Source organism: Eleginops maclovinus, chromosome 20 (genome assembly GCF_036324505.1).
Source record: "Eleginops maclovinus isolate JMC-PN-2008 ecotype Puerto Natales chromosome 20, JC_Emac_rtc_rv5, whole genome shotgun sequence".
NCBI lineage: Eukaryota > Metazoa > Chordata > Actinopteri > Perciformes > Eleginopidae > Eleginops > Eleginops maclovinus.
In genome coordinates, this window is record NC_086368.1 from 22753908 (window position 1) to 22769847 (window position 15940).

Genomic DNA, 15940 nt, shown 5'->3' on the forward strand with positions numbered 1-15940 from the left:
GTTACCTGTATTAATGGCACCTTTTTGAACTCGTTATCAGTATAAAAGACACCTGTCCACAACCTCAAACAGTCATACTCCAAACTCCACTATGGCCAAGACCAAAGAGCTGTCAAAGGAGACCAGAGACAAAATTGTAGACCTGCACCAGGCTGGGAAAACTGAATCTGCAATAGGTAAGCAGCTTGGTGTGAAGAAATCAACTGTGGGAGCAATTATTAGAAAATGGAAGACATACAAGACCACTGCTAATCTCCCTCCATCTGGGGCTCCACGCAAGATCTCACCCCGTGGGGTCAAAATGATCACAAGAACGGTGAGCAAGAATCCCAGAACCACACGGGGGGACCTAGTGAATGACCTGCAGAGAGCTGGGACCAAAGTAACAGAGGCTACCATCAGTAACACACTACGCCGCCAGGGACTTAAATCCTGCAGTTCCAGACATGTCCCCCTGCTTAAGCCAGTACATGTCCAGGCCCGTCTGAAGTTTGCTAGAGGGCATTTGGATGATCCAGAAGAGGATTGGGAGAATGTCATATGGTCAGATGAAACCAAAATAGAACTTTTTGGTAAAAACTCAAGTCGTCGTGTTTGGAGGAGAAAGAATGCAGAGTTGCATCCAAAGAACACCATACCTACTGTGAAGCATGGGGGTGGAAACATCATGCTTTGGGGCTGTTTTTCTGCAAAGGGACCAGGACGACTGATCCGTGTAAAGGAAAGAATGAATGGGGCCATGTATCGTGAGATTTTGAGTGAAAACCTCCTTCCATCAGCAAGGGCACTGAAGATGAAGCGTGGCTGGGTCTTTCAGCATGACAATGATCTCAAACACACCGCCAGGGCAACGAAGGAGTGGTTTCGTAAGAAGCATTTCAAGGTCCTGGAGTGGCCTAGCCAGTCTCCAGATCTCAACCCCATAGAAAATCTTTGGAGGGAGTTGAAAGTCCGTGTTGCCCAGCGACAGCCCCAAAACATCACTGCTTTAGAGGAGATCTGCATGGAGGAATGGGCCAAAATACCAGCAACAGTGTGTGGAAACCTTGTGAAGACTTACAGAAAACGTTTGACCTCTGTCATTGCCAACAAAGGGTATATAATAAAGTATTGAGATGAACTTTTGTTATTGACCAAATACTTATTTTCCACAATCATTTGAAAATTAATTCATTAAAAATCCTACAATGTGATTTTCTGGATTTTTTTTTCTCATTCTGTCTCTCATAGTTGAAGTATACCTATGATGAAAATTACAGGCCTCTCTCATCTTTTTAAATGGGAGAACTTGCACAATTGGTGGCTGACTAAATACTTTTTTGCCCCACTGTATATATATATATATATATATATATATATTTCAAGCCATATAGAGGGATCCTTAATCCGCAGTAATTATCGCAGACAGGAGGTTCACATTTGTTTGCTTTTTGGTGAAATGTCTCAACAATTATAATCACGTTCCCTAGTTTTTATTGCAAATATGCATCATCAAGTCACATTTTCAATTTGTGTAACAGTTTGAGTTTATTAGCATGTGTGCTCATAGTAAACAACTGAATTTACATTAATAATAAAAACATGATACAATTATTATGCAAATCTGTACATTCATCTACACGTATACATGCATACATATATTCATACTCATACATACATAAAGAAATGACCATGCACTTTCATAAAACCATGCATACAGACTATGTGATAGAAGAACAATGTGTAAGTGATATTTTATGTATGATCAAATGCCTGCACACCTACAGACCTTCTCTTCCTCCTCAGCTGTGCTTTCTGTTTAGTGCTTTTTAGCAAATGATGGCATGCAACACATTAAAGTTAGATGCTGAACAATGTAATCATGACTTTCTCCACATCAGTATTTTAGCATTGTAAATGGAAGCATGTTAGCATAGTGGTAAAGATGAACATAACTGTGGAACAGCCTTCCATTGGATCTTAGAACAGCTAACTCCCTTGGAGACCTATCTTTTTAATTTGGCTTTTAATTTGGGGTCATTTTAGTTTGATTGTTCTGTGATGTAACTCTTTCTGTTTGTTTATGGGTTGTTTTTTTATTATGTTCCTCCATCTTTATGTTGTATCTCTAAAGCACTTTGGGCTGCATCTTGCATCAGAAACTTAATTTATGAGTCAAACGATTTAATTGTGACTGTACTTGTAATTTAAATTCTCAAAATATGGATTAACGTTTAACATATCTTAATGCTTTTTTCAGCATTTGGTTAAGGCCGAGTGCATTGATTTGTGAAGAGTTGCATAATTGGGCAGAATCCAACTGCAAATTGACTGAACAATTAAAAACTAACTTAATGTAGAAAACAAATAAATCAAACTATTATACAATTGAAAGGAAGGCAGATCTGTTATGGCCACTGGTGTGTTTTGCGAAGGCTTTTGGTCTCTGTTTTCTGATACTCGTGGAATCTGTGTGTCCCACCCATAACCACGATAGATTATATAACCAGACACATTTTCAAAGGAGCTAACTTTGTCAGCACCAGGCCCTGAGTGTTCAGAGTAAGGTATGTGGGTGTTTCAGGACACAGTGCCAGCTCCAAAAGAGTTTGCCTGTGTGTTTCTGTAAACTGTGCTATCGTGAGTCTGAAGAATTTGTGTGTTTGTGGATGTTTCAGGAGCGTGGGAGTGGGATCACCTACAGGAGGCGCTGGAAGAGAAGCTGAAGAATTCGCTCGCTGTGGCACAGCTGGTTGAGCGCATACGATCCCTCATCGGCAGAGAAAAGGTGAGGACTTCAATGTTTAAATCACCTCTGTTATACTCACTTTTACTAAAAAAACACATAAAATGAACTCACTTCTGTTTGGACAACCATAGATCACGACGAAGGAAGAAAAACAAGCAAACAAATATCCATTAGACTTACCATTAGGACGGTTGTCTCTTTAAACAGAGGGAATCTCTTACTTTACACTTTGATTAGTTGAATCACAAATATATAAACATACAAATAACTGAAATAAATACACTAGAAGAAGGAAAACGTTGCTTCTTATGAATTTTACCCAGTTTCCTTTTACACTTAAGCTGTATGTTAACATTAAAAACATACACCTTCATGTTAAAATGTCTATGCATCTACTAATATCTGGTGGTGTGTATGCTGTAACAGTCCTCTTTGCAAAAAGAGGTTAAATATTTATAATGTTTCAAATCTTTGAGGCTATGAACACATGTTTTCATAGCTGCAGACTAACAGCGCCTTAATTAACAAGACCATGTTTGAAAAACAGCCGAGTCATAATGTGGCTATAATTAGCTTATTTGCATATTATCGGCCCGTCTCACCCCTCAGATACTGTGGGAACTAGGACAGAATAAACAAGATATGCTCTCAAAAGAGAAGGACATTCTCCCACTGACTGGAAAATTGATTGTGTCTGCTTTTAAAACACGAGGTGTAATAGGCAGGCAGCAGATTTTGACATTAGAGACGTCAGGAGAGCTGACATATCTGCGTGTGACAAGCCTCTGGCACCATGCACGGCCCACCAATCCATCTGTGAGGAACTAGGTCTTCTACCTGAGGCGGTGCTGACAGACTGAGTGACGGCTGGGCTATTTTAACGCGATGAGACACCATAATGTCCTGTTATGATTTGATCTCCTCCTCTGAAAACACCTCCGGGTCGCCTTGCTCTGCATGGAAACCAGCTGAAATTTGCTTTTTCCCGAAAGCTTTTCTAATGATGTACAAAATCGAAGAGATTTGATTCTGTTTCTGCCTTTCACTGAGGACCGGGTGTTTGCCGAGCGCTCCCTCTGCAGCAGAGCAGTGCGAGAATATGAAGTTCTTTGTGCTCCAGTTGACTGAGAAAGGTCACAGGATGGAAATGGGATGCTTTGACGAGGCTCACTTAAAAACAGCTCTCCAAAAAGACACAGTGACAGCTGCTAACTCCACCTCTTGTGCACTGCAGCAAACACAGACCGTGCATCCTTTGAATGCTTAAAATGAGAAGGAACAAGTTACGAAACTGACAGTTTGGACAAGCGAGAGGTTGCCAGTCTGTTTTCAGCGTTAGTCAGTCCCGTCATGTCGTTCTTGGCATTGCAGTTTAAGTTTGTTTGGGTAGCGCTAAGAAAGACTGGCAGAAGGGTCATTTGTATTCAGCAGAGGGGGGGGGAGATACACGCATGGAATGGCAAATGAGCTGCTAACTAGTACCTGACATCCAGCAGAGGAATGTGAACTCCTTCTGTACTTTTCTTTTTCTACTGTGTGTGTGTGTGTGTGTGTGTGTGTGTGTGTGTGTGTGTGTGTGTGTGTGTGTGTGTGTGTGTGTGTGTGTGTGTGTGTGTGTGTGTGTGTGTGTGTGTGTGTGTGTGTGTGTGTGTGTGTGTGTGTGTGTGTAGGGCCCCAGGGACACCCCGAGTGCCAGGGCGGCTCAGCTCGGCCCCCAGACCCTTGTCAACCTCTTCAATTCTCCTCTCTACTCTGACGTCATCTTCATGGTGCAAGGTGGGCCAGGGCTTATCTGTTGGACACGTTCACAAATGCATGCGCCGTCACACCGCAGAGGAAGGTCACATTTAATCTGCCGTGATTGAATTATGATGTCGGTCCGGGGTCTGGGCTTACATTTTGAGGCAAATTAAAAGAGGAATAGTCCAAGGGGGCGATTTGCAAATTCTACATTAAAAGGATCACATCCAGAAATAATGTCCCAAGGCCTCTTCTAATCAATATTTATCTCATGAAAAGTGCAGCGAGCCGTTCATGTCCTTGCACCCCTGAGCTGTGAGTTACACTCATTGAGGGCACACAGAGAAATCTGTATATTCTATGCTTCTGATTTTTTCACACTAGCCGTGACACTAGTTCTGATGTAGTGTTGTGGGAGCTGTCACTGGTTGTTAATGGCTCTTAATAACAGGACTTGTGCCGATAATTTGCATCTCTTTGGTTTCCTGTTCATTTAAATGGCCCATTATAAGAGATCATCACTCATAAGCAAGCCAAATGGAGTCACGTTTGTCCTCTACACTTCTGCAATGAGGGGAAAACAGACATGTCAGTTATATTAAAGATGCCCTATTATGCTTTTGGGGCTTTTTCCTTTCCTGTGTGTTATAGTTTTTTCAAAAACCTATATAACTGTGTTCGTGCATGTAAAAGATCATATAAAGGCTAAAATCCCAAAGCTGCCAGAGACACGCTGCCAGAGACGCCTCCATTGGACTGCTTTGTTTACTTCAGTAACATAAAGACATCACTATGTAACACTCACACTTCTATTGGCTAGTGCTTCAACAAATTGTACGAGTTAGGCTAAGGGGCGGGACATCTCTAAGTGGTTGACCAATCACAACAGAGCCGACTAGCTAAGCAATCAGAGCAGATTGGGCTCTGGTTTCAGACAGAGGGTGAAAAGAGGAGCTGCAGCACAGGCAGTATGAGAAAAATAAAGAGCTTTTTGAACATTAGAGCATGTAAATGTAACACAGTAAAGGCATAAAATACAAATATGAACCTCAAATCGAGCATAATAGGGCCCCTTCAAAGCATTTGGCTTTATGGGTTTGTGAACATCTCCACACATTTTTAGATCAAAGATGCTTTCTGTTTCTGTCAGTCAAGACTCAATACATGAATTATAAACTCTTTGTTCTCTCGGGCGTTTCCTCTCACAGCTCTTTGGGACTTAGGGATGCTACTAAGAAATTCTGAACCTAGATGTTAATGCTGCGTGTGTGTTTCTGTGTGTGTGTGATTTTCAGGGAGTGTGTTGCCAGCCCACCGGGCGGTGCTGGTGGCTCGCTGCGACGTCATGGCGGCAATGTTCAGCGGGAAGTATGCCGAGGCCCGGAGCCGAGTGGTGCCCATCCACGGCGTCTCCTCAGACACCTTCCTGTCCTTCCTGGAGTATCTCTACACTGACTCCTGCTGTCCTGGTGAGTCCACTGCACACTGTGACCCCCGCTGCTGGGTTACAATTAGATTTAAAGGTGACAGTTTTAGGAGGTGCCCTTATGGGATGTAAAAGCTGCACTGGGAGGCCTAAATATAGTCAGGGAATGTCCCTGCTTTCCTCTTTATATCACTAATTAAACCCTTTAGCAGATTTATTACAGTCGTGATTGAACTGGGAAACCCTCAGGCAGCGTGTCATTCATTCACTCGTCTATAACTACGCTCTCAGGCTGCTGCTGTACATAAAAATAGAGTTTTATACGGCATAAAATCTCTAAATAGACAGTTTATGGATTTGTGACTGACATAAAAGTCGCTCTAGATGGATCTGACCAACATCATGACAGTCTGCCGCTGAAGGACAATGGAACTTTGATGTCAATTTAATTTGCCGCCAAAATAAGCACCATTCCCGACACACTTGAGAGCGGTGCGGTGGTGTTTTCCCGCCTCGCTCCCCAAGCGCAGCCCAAAACAAAAAGTCCCATCAACCATCTGTGTGACTGCGACATGCTGCCAGTGTCAGTCTCGAGGGGCCCCCGCGGAGAACAGCAGCAGGCTTAAAATTAAATTAGAATTAGTGATGACAAAATCAACCCGTGGCTTCGTCTGCTTTAACGGTGCCAACTCACAGGCCCCAAACGTGTTGTTGTGCATGTCATTTTCTTTCACAGCGTACAATGCCTTTTTAAAAGTAATTAGTGCTCATCATTCTCTGGTGGTGGGGGGATGACATTATCTTCCTACAACCTTGAAGAGACATTAATTCATATTTTTATTGCACCCGCGAATCAAGTGATACGATGGTGTTAAAAGGAGAGAGAACTCATGATTTAATATCCAATTAAAAACTGTCAAATTCATGAGTTTTTTTTGTCAGGAATGCACAGCCCTGCAGTTAAAGGTTTATTAACCTCCCTGCAAAAAAGTTGCCTCCCCTTGTGTATTATGTGGACACCTTATCAAATTATACTTTTTAATAGGATTTAGCAACAAATCAATATCTTGTAATGTTAGCCCCACCACCATATTATAATAAACATCCATTTCTATTCAGAAGAAATGAACATACTGAGTTGGATGTAGTGATAGCCGTTGTGTATTAGGATCTACAAAAATGTCCAGATGAAAGATATATCCAAGGAAGAAACTGTTGCACCTCCTCTCTCAAATGTCCCTGTGGCATCCCCCTTAGCTTTAATGTGAAAGCTCTGAAATCAACAGCCCTGAGCATCTTTCCGACATTTTTAGCTTGTTTTTTTCCATCAGATAAACAAGGTAATAGCAGTACTCAGTCCACAGACTTACACACTACCTGTCAGGTAATAAAACTGCTCAGAGTGAAGTTAAGAGACCCAGACCCTTTTTTAGGCATGGACCAAATATTACCAGAAATGCCAGTGAGTACTGTCCAAAGAGACTCCATTGTATTGCATTGCTTTGTGTCTGCAAACTATTTGTTAAGAGCTTAACAACTGGATGAGCTGAAATATGGAAAAAAGGGTATTTGTTGAGTTTATTTTGGGTTTTTCTGCCCCCTAGTGATGCAAGATTACTTAATGCAGCTCTGAATGATGAGCTTATGCTGTCATGCCTAAAGGGGCTTTGTTTGCAGTGTATGTGTGTTGTGTGTGTCCATTGTGACATCACAAGTAACTGTAGTCCTGTTTGCATCGAGCCTCCCCACAACAGATGACTAAATGTTCAAAAAGGCGCAGAAAAACAATACTTTACGATCCCTAATTAATAGATAAAGCCTTAAAACTGTAAAGTTACAATTACAGATTTAATCACAGCACTGTCTGTCATCTTCTCCTCCTGTATCGTTATATAACGAAGCTGCTGAATGGACGATAAAAAGGCTCAGAATAATCCATTTCAAATAACCGGCTACTGAGAGAGAGCTGGAAAACCTTTTATTTCGAGGAATGACATGGTTCGAGAAAAAAGAATCATGGAAAAACCCTCAACAAGCAACCCGTGAGAGGCAGCTTAGGAGCAGGGAGGGTGAGCCTGCTGTTTGCAGAGATACAGCTTCAGGTTGACTCATGTGAAATTAAAGGAGTGAAGCAGCTCCAGAGGCTGCTGCACTGTTGTATAAGAGCTCAGCACTCAAGGTCAACCCAAGGTAACTCCACCAGCAGCGAGTAAAACTGAGGGAACGAAATCAAAGGAGGAGGAGTTTACATTCCCACTGCCTTCTTCTGTGTTTGGAAGATTGTGCTGAGAACCAGTGTTTGTCGGAGGAAGCGAAAGACTGAGTGAAGTCACATCAGGAGTCATTTCATTTGACATTTTCACGTTACGTAAGAGGATTGACGTTACTTGTTTGACGTTGCTTGTAAGGACGTCATTTGACAGCCCGGAAAGAGCAACAGGAAATTAAATATCTGCTGTTTTCACCGTGACACTGATCTTTTAAGATTGAGTCTGTGTGATGATAATGTGTCTTTTTATCTTAGAAATGGTGGGGTTTTAAATCGCATCCATCAAACTGATCTTCAATCTGTAAGACTGTGCAAAGTGAATATAAAATAAGACACTGTATCAAGTCATGAATACATAATCCTATTCTTGGTTTTTGATTTAAGGTTAGTGTCAGTATTGCTTTTATGAATAGTTTTAAAACAGATAAACCCTTTTTTAAAAGGTTTTTCTGAACAATATTGAGGGAAATGCTATTGGTTTACAGTTACTCTACGAACATTTTTTCTAATGCCCATTCTCAGTAAAGCAAAAAGGCCAATTTCTTAAGATAAGAGGATTATTTAGAACAAGAACACATCTAGTTTTCCCAAGAAGTCAGGAGGACTGGGAGATGTTCAACAGCAAAGTAAGTGAAGGCATAAGTATGTAATTTATGACTTGACTTGAAAAGATGAGGACTGACAATACTTTCTCTAAGACACAATGACATTTCTGCCGTGATAGACCTGGATTGGAGTAAATCGGATGCTTGATAAATAATGGGAACGCTTTAATCTGACATTTGTAGTTTAAATCTGTTGCTAGAGTTGTGGAGCTGCATCTACAGTAAGGCATGGCACTCCTGGTCTCTGATACACATTGAAGGTATAAAGTATTACCTTTTTTATCTTATCTTGATTGTATTGTTATCTTGAGATATCAAAGTTTGTTTTCTTGAGAAAATACTCTTGTTATTTCAAGGTAAAGCCAATCCAAAAAGTGGTTTTAAAACGGCTTCCTGCTTGTGCTGGAAATGCAAATCATGAAAGCAGTGAGAGTGAAACAAAACTGCAAAGTAGTTTTTTGTAAAACCAAGACAACGAGCTGAAAGACGCTCAAATGCTCTGTAGATTAAGGGAACTGCAGTCAGGTAATCATTCTCTGTTTGTTAGTTACTAAAAGCAATGCCTTTCAGACACATAATATTTTTTCCCCATTGTTAATACAGTATAAAAGTATAACTTAATACAGATTCAGGGCTTTTGTAACATTCTTATGTAAGATGCTGCTGGATGATGGTGTAATAGGACGTCTAATTGCGTGTGAAATAGACAAACAAAATCATTTTATAACTATAGCGTTGTTTAAAGCTTCCCAAGGCAATCCCAGTGTGGCTCATTTCCAAACACATATTGAGCAATAATCATAAAAACACCTACGTTATGAAGGGAGCGTTTAATCCTTAGCTTTCCTCCTGAGGACTGAACACTTAAAACGCGTCAGGCTATCGTATAAATCTGGAATAAACTGTCCTCTACGTGATGTTTTAGCAGATAGAGTGTTATACCTGTTTGTGCTTGTGTGTACAGCCAGTGTGCTGCAGGCCATGGCTGTGCTGGTGTGTGCCGAGATGTACCAGGTGAAACGCCTGCAGCATCTGTGTGAAGTGTGTGTGTGCGCGTACCTCCAGAGCATGCCCAGCAGAGAGCTGTCGTCGACGGGTATCAGCGTGATCAGACTCCTCCGCCGAGCAAAGGTCAGTACAGCTTTGAATTTAGGGATGATTGGAGATCATTCAACGACCTGTGAACTGATAACTCTTTCATTATGATGATACGTTAACAAAAGCAAATTCAGCCAAATGCATTTCTTTATTCTGTGGCAATTAATCCTTAATCTTGCATTAGCTGCAACAGATATTCATGTTTATCTGTGCAACAGCATTAGTTCTTAATAGAGTAATTGTTATTTGTCTCTGTGTGTGTTTGGTTTTCAGTGTCACAATGCAGAGCAGCTGTACATCTGGCTCCTCCACTTCATCGCCAACAACTACCTGATCTTCAGCCACAAACCCGACTTCCTGGAGCTCTCAGGTTAGTGGGGGAGGTTTTGAAAATTGTATCAAAGCAATCACAAGGTTACAGGTTACTCCCTGAGTCACCACAATACAGCAGTGAGTAGATATAGAAAATAATTGAAGGCCCTTCTGACTAGGTTTGAGAAGAACCTGTGTGACACTGGTTTTGTTTTATTTTAGCAACCTGTTTATTTTTATATATTTCTCTCATGGCTCCTCCTGATATGTTTCATTGCTTGTGTGCACACTCTTTACCTCTCACAAAATGCACAGTTACTACATTTCTAAAACAAAAGTCTTTGTACAGCAGAGGAAATAAAACTGATTTAGCGTTGATTCAGACTGCTGTCCCCAGATAAAGAGGTATTTCTTTCAAAATCAAACTAGCCTTGTGATAGTTGTGCACGCTCACATTGCTGCACAGACTGATAGCAACATTAAACTCCTGATTTCAACAATTTAAAATAATAATTAAGCCAAAACGCCTTCAGGCTTTTAAGCATCTGTTGTTTTTCCTCACAGTAAATGTAAGAAAGCTTCTCCTTGTCTCTAATACAAGTGCTAGAAAAGGTAGGCTGGTAACCAGGATTATTTTATAAGTGTGGAGTAATCCTCTGTATGTGTTGCTACAAGGCCAAATATTGCGGCATAATATGGCACTGTGAGCTGTCAGCGCCCTGAATAATGCATCCTTATACTATATAATAACTTTTTTCTCAGTTACTATAGTCATATGTATTTAATAGAAGCATAGGAGCAGTTAAAGATTAACAGCAACATCACCCAGGTTAGAAGCAGAAGCACATTTTATTATCATCATTAGTCAAACACACGGGAATCCTTTAAGGTCATTGGACGGTACTTAAGGGCACAGGAGAAGTAAAGGCCAGAATAAGGAAACAGCACATGATCGATCACTGCTACTCCTCTGTAGCTTGTTGGTGTAAACAATATCTGATTTCAGTTGTAGTTATGGAAACAATCCAAGGCTGTTAGTGTGAGTACTGTATGTGCGAGGATCGGGAAATCTTCTATTAATGACGGAGATGTGTTTTGCAGAAGATCTCAGTTTCTATGTTTTGGTGTTTTCCAGAGGAGGAGCGGGAGCAGGTGGAGAGGCTACGCTGGCCATCCAGAGGCTACCTGCAGGAGCTCAGCGAGTACCAGCAGCGGCGGCGCAAGCTACGCAAGTCCCGCTGCATAGTCATGTGACCTCACCTGGATGCCTGATACAAGAGGGAGGAGAGAAGAGGAGGGGAGGGAATAAGTGAGACTCATCACATGGAGGAAAGGACTTGTTCTGCTGGACGAAAGGCTGGTTGTGAGAGACACCGATTAGACTCCTTAACCAATAGGACAGCTTTGTGGAGCGGTGACACGCCTCTCTTCCCCTGAAGGAATGGCTGCGCATCCTGTAATGAATGACTACACCATCATGTGCAATACAAAATGCCTCAAACCCCAATATTAATTAAAAATGACCAGAGGCTCTGTGAAAGATTATATTTACATTCGCTGTTCAAGACATTGAGGATTTCTAAGAAGACACAGAATTATCAAACGACCGCACATCTGTTGGACAAAAGGCCGGGATCGTGTGCAGGACAGAATCTACTTGTGCACTTTCAGCATTGCCTCAGCTGAAATATTTCCCGAGCCTCGAACTTCTTTGTGGCTCGATCAGTATTTCAGTCGAGCGGTGACCTACATTAAGAGGAAAGCAACCGGTGATGCTGCAGTTAGCGCGCTCACACTCATCTCCATCTGTAGTCCGTCAGGAACGCCCTTTATCAGACGAGCAGGACCAATTTAATTACAATTTGTTTATTTAGATTCTCTCAGATCACTGTCGGACTGACTGACTTTTCTTATAGAATACATTTCGGTCGTTGTCCGTCAAAAGAGGCCCTTTCATGTTTTACTTTGAAAAAAGAATTTCATATTTTAATTAAACTACATATTGCCTGTATCAAAAGTTAGGTCGATACATGTAGGACAGTAAAAATGTATATTTCAAACTTACATTTAAACCCTGTAAGCTCGTTCTATTTCCTCAGCAGGTTAAAATGAAATGATGTTGAGACTATCTATCTGCAATAACAACTGATGATGGTCTGTCTCGTTCTGTCACATAAATAAAAAAAGCCTTTTGTAGCATTGACGTGTACAGAAGCAGAATACTAAATTTAGGAAAAGCAACCATATCATGAACATACGTTGGAAGACTAAAAACCACAATGCCTCTGGATGGATAACACAATATTTATTTGATCCTATTTTTCTTGTTTGAGGGGTTGTTTTTAATCATACTGAGAATATGATTTATTGGTGCTGCAAATTATTATTTTTGTAAACTAAACTGTATGTGGACATAATTATGACATGCTTTTTTTTTTTACATTCGGAGTAGAGGGTCTCGCTATTTTACAGTCTACTGTTTCGCTGATATTTACTTAAAAAAGGTGCATGATTATAAAAAAAAAATAGGGGGGGGGGACAGGAAGATACTTCAACAAAATGAAAAACAATTGTGACATTTTGCAGCTATTTTTTATTCAGTAGATTAGTCCTTAACAGTAATCAAACAGTATCTAATAGTATTTGTATCGAGTATTTTAGCAGAAGTGTAGCAGCAGGCTGTTAGTATAGTACTGTAGATAGTACTGCTGCTGCATCAACAATAACAACAACAACAACAACAACTTTAATCCAATATTACATCATATAAATCCCAATCTATTCCTACAAAGAAATAGTAAATAGCAGCAGGAAGAGTGGACTGTAAAACATGTGTGTTCCAGTGCTGCACTCTCAGTGTGGGCTGGGCTTGTACAGACGTCTGACTTTGAATAAAGACATGTTTTAGAACAACATCACAGACTGGATGGATGTTTGCGCTCTGCTGTTTGTGTATTTCTTTACAGAACTCAGTGTTGACAGGTTCAAATAAAAAAGAACATAAACTGTCAACAAGGGCCTCCACCACAGCTTCAGCTCTCTATGGCATTGTTTCACCAAAGTCTGAGAAGCTCTACTGAAGGGATGTAAAACAGCGTATTACATTTTTATTTATATGTTGTGCCTCTACTGTGACGTGTTTCCATGTTGTAATCAAAAAGCTCTTTATTTTTCTCATACTGCCTGTGCCGCAGCACCTCTTCTCACCCTCTGTCTGAAGCCAGAGCCCAGTCTGCTCTGATTGGTTAGCTGGTTCTGTTGTGATGAGTCACTGCTCAGAGATGTCCCACCCCTTAGCCTTCCTCATCCCTTGACTGGCCTTTTCTTTTGACTCAGGCCATTATACTGCCAATCGTATAAACTCTTATCCAATTTAAGCAAGTGTCAAAATCTTGTATGGGTGGAAAGCATCTGCAATCACCTGCCTCCTCACTCATTTGTTCAGGGGCTTCCTTTAATTTATCCCCCATCTGTTCATTTCCATCAGGATTTTAAACGGTGTAGTCTTGGAGCAGATTTACCACTGAGCAATTACTTCTTATCTCTTTGAGCACCACCTCGGGCGTCTTTTTCCTATATTTATTTATTCCCATCCTAATGAGAGCTTACGGCTTCTAATTTATGCACTTAATCACTTTCTGAGGGGTAACACCTGCCCCCTTTGCTTGCCTGCTATCACAAAGGCTTACCTTTTTTCACTATACGAGTGTGTGTGAGTGTGTGTACTGTACCTGGAGCTGTGCAGCGGGTCACTGCAGGGCTCCAATAGACTGCAGCATGGTCTCCAGTTTGCCGCTCTGATGCAGTGCCGCCACGTCGCTGCCGCCTCCAATACACTCCTCTCCGATGAACACCCGTGGGACCTACATTCAAATCAATACACGAGAAACAGGAAGGCAACTGGTAAATATGCAGGCATCGATTCTCAGTGTTGGTGTCCACAACAGCTTCAACTCTATGGCATTGTTTCACCAAATCTGAGAAGCTCTACTGGAGGGATGTAAAACAGCGTATTACATTTTAATTTATATTTTGTGCCTCTACTGTGTCTCTACTCTAATCAAAAAGCTCTTTATTTTTCTCATACTGCCTGTGCTGCAGCACCTCTTTTCACCCTCTGTCTGAAGCCAGAGCCCAGTCTGCTCTGATTGGTTAGCTGGTTCTGTTGTGATGAGTCACTGCTCAGAGATGTCCCACCCCTTAGTCTATCACGTACAGTGTGTTGGAGGGCCAGCCAATAGAAGTCAAAGGAGTCAAATGGACGCCTTTGAAGACCATTTACATGCACAAAAACCTATACAACACGCTAAGAGAGATATATGTTTGCATAGTTGTACAAAAAGCCCAACAGGGCCTCTTCAAAACTGTCAGATTAGGAGATCACAGAGCCAGTCATTCGGGCTGTGACGAGGCTAAAAGACATGACAGACAACGATAGCCTGGCAGATCATCCCTTGACTGGCCTTTTCTTTTGACTCAGGCCATTATACTGCCAATCGTAAACTCTTATCCAATTTAAGCAAGTGTCAAAATCTCGTATGGGTGGAAAGCATCTGCAACATTTGGATAGTTCCAGCTTCTCAAGTATGAATATTTGCTGATTACTATTCGGAGTAATTTGGGGGTTTGTACTACAGGTTGGGCAACAACTCATTGTGATAATGTCACTCGAAGCTCTGTGTGGTTGTGATGGGACGTTGTGCCTTTCTGTAGTGTTTACACACCAAACAGTCATTTGATTAGTGGAGAAAATAATCAGCAGACTAACACATGACTAACGATTTCTAAAGAAGTTGCGGTGTGAATGCAGGACTCACACACTACACTGAGTAGCTGGCTTAAAGGAGCTGTGGGGAAAAATATTAGAAAGAGATTTTTAATTATCATAAATGAAATTGAAACATTTTAATTACACACAAATGTAATGACAGATGTGGATTATTAGGCTTTAAGATGTATTACAATAAAAAGACAGTAATCATTAGTTTTAGTTGTAGACGAAAGAATAATCTTGTGATCCTGTATACTAGTATAACATCACAGGGAGCACCGATTTGAGCCATTTGAGTTGTATTTGGAGTATTTGGACAGCAGTAAAAGGCCTGATACTTTTCTTCTGCATCTTCCACCACTGCATATATGACTGTGATATGATCCATGCAGACACACAGTAAACCATCTTTTCAAACATGAATGTTGGGCCTTTCTGATTTAATTTGGCTACACACAAATGTAAGTGAGGCTATAGTGGTTGCTGCATCAGGGGACTCCCTTAATTGATTTCACAGTATTGAATCCTCATTAATGGATTACACGGGAAACTGTAGGCGAACCAGACATATTAATGGTTGAATCTATGACGTGTATGTTAAAACACCTTCCCCTCTACAGGCACACACTTTTCAAGATAAGCACGTGTAAACTCTGTTGTTTCCCGGTTTTTAAAGTGACACAAAGCAGCTCCGTGTTTACCGTGCGGGCTCCGGTGAGTTCCAGGAAGTACTGCTGCATGTTGTCCATGTCGGCCCGTCCACTTATATCAATGCACTCCAAATGTCCCGGCTTAAATTTATACTTTGACAACACGTCTTTGGCCGTAATGCAGAACGAACACGTGGGCTTAATAAAGAGCACCACTTTGTCTCCTCTGATTTTGGTCTGCACAAACTGCTGCGCCATTTTTCAGTCGTCAGAAGATGAGAAGTGGAAATCAAGAACAAAGATGATCGCTCTTCTTTTGGTCAATTATGGTGTTCAGGATG

At 41.2% G+C, this 15940-nt stretch overlaps 2 protein-coding genes across 2 annotated transcripts in view; one reads left to right on the top strand and one right to left on the bottom strand.

Annotated features, from left to right (window-relative positions):
* Positions 1-13105, top strand: part of rhobtb3 (Rho related BTB domain containing 3) — a 26941-nt gene extending 13836 nt beyond the window's left edge. The window contains exons 8-13 of the mRNA XM_063911250.1: positions 2658-2767; positions 4399-4504; positions 5764-5937; positions 9733-9899; positions 10140-10236; positions 11314-13105. Of these exons, the coding sequence (XP_063767320.1) occupies positions 2658-2767; positions 4399-4504; positions 5764-5937; positions 9733-9899; positions 10140-10236; positions 11314-11432 (773 nt within the window). The 3' untranslated portion in view covers positions 11433-13105. The remainder of the gene's footprint in view (positions 1-2657; positions 2768-4398; positions 4505-5763; positions 5938-9732; positions 9900-10139; positions 10237-11313) is intronic.
* Positions 11009-15940, bottom strand: glrx (glutaredoxin (thioltransferase)). Its single transcript, XM_063911249.1, has 3 exons — positions 15651-15940; positions 13910-14041; positions 11009-11446 (listed from the first exon to the last, which is right to left on the bottom strand). Exons 1-2 carry the CDS (start codon positions 15855-15857, stop codon positions 13928-13930), a joined length of 321 nt encoding a protein of 106 aa, XP_063767319.1. The 5' UTR covers positions 15858-15940; the 3' UTR covers positions 11009-11446; positions 13910-13927.

Bases quoted from the DNA above. Each gene is read 5' to 3' on its own strand.
- glrx (XM_063911249.1), bottom strand. From the start codon at position 15,857: ATGGCGCAGCAGTTTGTGCAGACCAAAATCAGAGGAGACAAAGTGGTG. The intron at 14,042-15,650 runs GTAAACACGGAG...ATTTGAATGTAG, and splicing joins AACTCACCGGAGCCCGCACG to GTCCCACGGGTGTTCATCGG.